Below are 5,073 nucleotides of genomic sequence, written 5' to 3' on the forward strand. Positions count from 1 at the left end.
ATTCTTTTTAGATGAACACAATAGCATGACATCCCATAACACCAACCTTCAGGGTTATCCACTAAGAATGAGTCTGTAAAGACGACCTAAAACTCTTTGGATATGATTATCTCAAAATTAATTGGAAAAGTTTGTCCTAAATATTGTCTGTTAATGGCATAATTAATAATTTTGCAAAGAAAGAAACTATTTAAAGTTGCAGGAAATCCTTTTTAATTTGTTTGATAAATCACCCTGAAACTTCATGACTTTCATGACAGTGACTATGGATAGGTTTAGACCTCCTATAACAACTATCAAGATTAATATTCGTCAACTAATCAACTATAATTAGAAGCGAGCAAATTTTTATTTTATTTTTGCAAATTAGAATATACACTGGGTTACACACAAATGATGAGACCTCAGAGACGACTTTACAGAAGTTGTACTGTCCGTTTCCTTCTATTTAGGATTTAATGCAATCATAAACTTTTTTTGTTGCCGCAATACTACTTAATTTAACCTTAGAATCGTAATATTTTAAATGTTATAACTCTCAATCTTTGTTGGTAACCCTGTATGTCTTTTTTTTTCTAACTAATTGCTTAGGCGTAGATTGTGATTTATTTTCAAATAATAATGTGTAATCTTTATACAGTATGTAAACAGCGCAGTGGCAATAAATAAATAAATTAATACATAATTGGCATTCTTGGTTTCTTCTTAGTTGAAAGCCACTACTGTGCAATCAGACGGTTCCTAGCAGGCCCTCTGTGAGGAACTGGTACAGGAATCAAACTGCGTCCTCTAGATGCTCTGGGCTGCTGGGCTGGCTGTCTAGCTGCAGGCCTCCTCTGTGCTGGAGCTGGTCTGGCTGCAGACTGCCTTTGGTTAGGACGGAGTGCCTTGCCTGCTCTAGTATTCTGATTACGATTTCCTCCTCTAGAGAACCCTCCCCTGTTTCTTGCGGCTCTATCAGCCTCATATCCAGCAGCAGGGGCTTCGGTAGCGGCATATGCATCAAGAGGGATATTGACGTCAGCAGGGGCCCCATAAGCATCTGCAGCTGGGGCATCATAATCATACTCATCAGCAGGGGCACCATAAGAATCATCAGCAGGAGCACCATAGGCATCTGCAGCTGGGGTTTCATAATCATACTCATCACCAGCAGGGGCACCATAAGCATCAGCAGCAGGTGCAGTATATTCAGATGTCTCATAGTCATCAGCTGCTGGGGCGCCATAAGCATCATCAGCAGGTGCGCCATAGGCATCATTAGCAGGTGCAGCTGGGGCATCATAATCATACTCATCAGCAGGGGCCCCATAAGAGTCATCAGCAGGAGCACCATAGGCATCTGCAGCTGGGGTTTCATAATCATACTCATCACCAGCAGGTGCTCCATAAGCATCATCAGCAGGGGCTCCATAAGCATCAGCAGCTGGTGCAGTATAGTCATCATAAGAAGTCTCGTCAGCGGGCGCGCCGTAGGCATCAACAGGTGCAGTATTGTCATCATAAGCAGGAGAGCCATATGAATCATCAGCAGGAGCACCATATGCATCATCAGCAGGAGCAGCATAGCTTGCTGCTGCTCCTCCTTCTTGACGGCCTCGTCTTCCTTGCTGACGTCCTCTGCGACCAGCTGGAGCACTTGCTACTGGCCTCTGTTGAAATCTACCTCTACCAGCACGGGAAGCTCCTGCTCCATGGTTGTGATTGTGAACACCGTCAGCAGCAACCATGGCCAGGAGACCTAGAATATTTATAAATCAATTAAATAAATTATTTCTTAAACCCAAAAAGGCTACAGTGGATTACTTTATGCCTCCTATTTAATAAATGATTTTAATTTACAAAACATTGCGCATAAACTTTTGTACTGGGGAGAAAGTGATTACAGTTTTTGTTTGGTAAATTCAAATAATCAAAATAAATGCAAAAATTTAGTATTTATATGATGTTACTTAAAATAAAAAATATGCTAGACTCACAAATTAGATTTGTCACATTAATTGCAACTTTTTACTGAAGTTTTTAGAGGTTTTAAGGTTTTTTTTCTTAAATGTTTTTTAGAGTGGTTTATACACGTTTATTCGTAAGCATTTTATTACAATTATCGTCGCATATATCAATACAATAAAACGACTTTATTTAAATTTTTTGATTTTGATCTCGTTTTTATAACAGCATGGATAACCACAACCATGGACACAAAGAGAAGCTGTCAATTAAAAAAAACCTTCTCTTTAATTACTTGTAAAGTTGTAATTCAAAAACAGCTTGTTGACAATCAAAACATAATTTTAAAAAAGTCGGCTTCATTGAAATGGTAAAATCGCCAAACACTTAATCAAGATCTTTACATTATTTTAAAGCCTTTAGTAAATAAAACACCAAATATTATTAATTTTAAAAGTGTTTTTTTTCCATGATTTAAATTAGAATAAAACTTGATTTTGCAATAAGAACACAACAAAACAAATATTTAAACTGTGTTTAATGAATTTAACTAAAATTGATTTACAATTAATATTCCTAAATACCCTTATCCAAAAGTTATAGACCCTGGGCTAAAAGAATGAATCTCATTTATTTTTTTACCAATCAATTCAGATGATTTAAATGTTTACTAAAAAAAGTACAAATCACCCCTTCCGTAGGTCCGCTGGCTCATCCATAATTGTCTGTTCCCGTCGGCAAAACTATACAGTTATAATAGCTGTGCCCCCCCCCCCCCCCCATCCCCTACTCGGTCAAGGTCGTAAAGTGTATCTTACTATCTATCTATCTGCTCACCTAGGATTATTATAAAGGTGCGCATATTGCGAGCTAGTATCTACTACAATGAGCATCTCCTCTACGCGCTTTTATATATGTGCTCAAAACCTAAGTCGGGCCCTGGAACATCTCAACTCTGCGTAGTACTTAACAATATTTCTTCAAATAATTAAGGTCCGAAAATTATTATCATTTTTTCACATTTGATTTAAAACTAGAACTAGAAGATTAAATTTATTACTGGTGTGATCTCGTAGCTTTTATAATTTTATTTATACGGAAAATAATGCGAAAAATAAATTTATCCGGTAACACAACGTATGTTTTTTTCTTCGTAATTTAGCTATTTAATAAGAGTAAACAAATTCCAATCTTACGTGCAATTTACTTAAGTTTGATGTTGGTACTTAGCACAGTCACAACACAAAAATTGTTCAATTTTTTTAAGTTTAAAATTTTGTGTTTGCATTTTTAGAAAAGCATATCTGAACTTTTCATTTTAAGTTTATTTCGTAAACAATGAAGATACAAAAGAAACAAGCAAAGCTAAAGGTATTACGACGTATACATATTTAATGAATGAAAAAATTTTAAGCATTTACAAGTTATCATTTGTAACTGTCGATCATTATGTAAAAATCAAATTTATTTACGTTAACGGTGAAAAATAATTTCGTTAACGGTTTATGAAATCGTTAACGACACAGCCATAAACAGTCTATTGCAGTATTAACTTGAACACAGAAGACGACATTTGGAAAAATCAAAACACATAAACTTTTAAAAACTTTTTCTAAAAAGTTTCATGCAATTTTAATCAAAAAAAATTAACTGTTTAAAAAAATCCCTTTCGTTTTTGTTTTTAACTGTTAATTTTTTTCTTCAAAAACGGTTAATCTGTTTCGCTAACGAATAAAAAGTTAACGGTTTTTGCCATTTCTTAACTAAATTTTCGTTAATTTTCGAAAACCTTAACGGAACTTTGCCCAGCCCTAATTATAAGTCAATATTTAAAATTCATGAAACACACTGGGATCTATGAAGAAGGAGAAGGTCTAATCTATATGTTATCTTATGTGCAATTTACTTATTTTGAAATGACAAAACACAAATACATATAATAGCAAATATACAAAATTAGAGCCCATTTACTTTTATGGAAGATACCTAATTTGATGTGGATGAGACAATATTAAGTTTATGTTATTCTTATTGTTGTTGTTGTTGTTGTTGTTGTTGTTGTTGTTGTTGTTGTTGTAGCCATTTATCCATAGTAGCGTATGGACATTGAAAATGGGTCTTGGGATATTTCATAGAAAGACATATTATAAATAGAATACTTTATAGATAGGACATTTTACATATAGGACGTTTCATAGATAGGATATTTCTTTTTACTTCATGCAAGCTCCTAAATATTTAGAACATAGTTGCTATCTAAAGCTGGCAGAACATAAAATGTACCTTAGACATTTCGAAAACCGCTCACAAAGTAAAATATTCGATATTTTAGAGAGATGTCTTGAAACGGTGCGGCTGTATTAAATTCACTATGAATTTAATAGCAACTCAGCCATTCTCTGTCCTCGATTAACAGTTAAAGGTTCGAGTACCGCGGTTGTGGATTTATGGTCACTTGAAATTACGCTTGCAGTCCAATGACTAGAGTAAAATATGACGTTTTTTATATAATATTATTTTAATATTTAAGTATTTATTTCTTTAAAACAGTAAAGTTTAACGTTCTAAATATTGCGCAAAATGATGCGAATAACAGAGGGCGTTATTTTTAAATATTCATCGTTTGTGAATTAAACATATCTTAAGATTTTTATATACTATTTTAATTTCATTTCATTCAGCCAGACTATCAATTGATTATCAATATACGTATTTTGCTTGTCTGTCGGTTTGTATCCAATTTGTATTCCAAATTTGTTGTGAGAAGGTTTAAAAATGGTCAAATTTGAAAATTTAGGTTGGACAAATTTGTCTGCTTTTATCATTTTTGAAAATTCATCAGTATAAAAGAAAAATCCGCAAAATTATTAGTTTTACGATTTACAAAGAAATGTCATATTAAAGAACAAAGGTTAAAATTGTTTCGAGAAAAGGGGTGCGAAGCGCCTTGAATATGATACTTACTTACTTAAAGTTTTATTTTAACTTCTTTTAACTACTTAAATTCCTGTTTTTGTGCCAAAACAAATATCTTTATCTGAACCTATACTATTGATTATATATTGAAAAGTGAATTTATGCAGTTCCAGTTTTTCTTCATTTGGAAATATACTAATTTATATATAT

General features: G+C 33.5%; 1 protein-coding gene across 1 annotated transcript; it reads right to left on the reverse strand.

The window, feature by feature from the left end:
• Positions 1 to 587: 587 nt before the first annotated feature.
• Positions 588 to 2,820, reverse strand: LOC111708085 (pro-resilin). The gene is made up of 2 exons (XM_023481346.1): positions 2,785 to 2,820; positions 588 to 1,741 (listed from the first exon to the last, which is right to left on the reverse strand). Exons 1-2 carry the CDS (start codon positions 2,807 to 2,809, stop codon positions 720 to 722), a joined length of 1,047 nt encoding a protein of 348 aa, XP_023337114.1. The 5' UTR covers positions 2,810 to 2,820; the 3' UTR covers positions 588 to 719.
• Positions 2,821 to 5,073: the final 2,253 nt, after the last annotated feature.

Source organism: Eurytemora carolleeae, unplaced genomic scaffold, assembly GCF_000591075.1.
Source record: "Eurytemora carolleeae unplaced genomic scaffold, Eaff_2.0 scaffold838, whole genome shotgun sequence".
Classification (NCBI taxonomy): Eukaryota; Metazoa; Arthropoda; class Copepoda; order Calanoida; family Temoridae; genus Eurytemora; species Eurytemora carolleeae.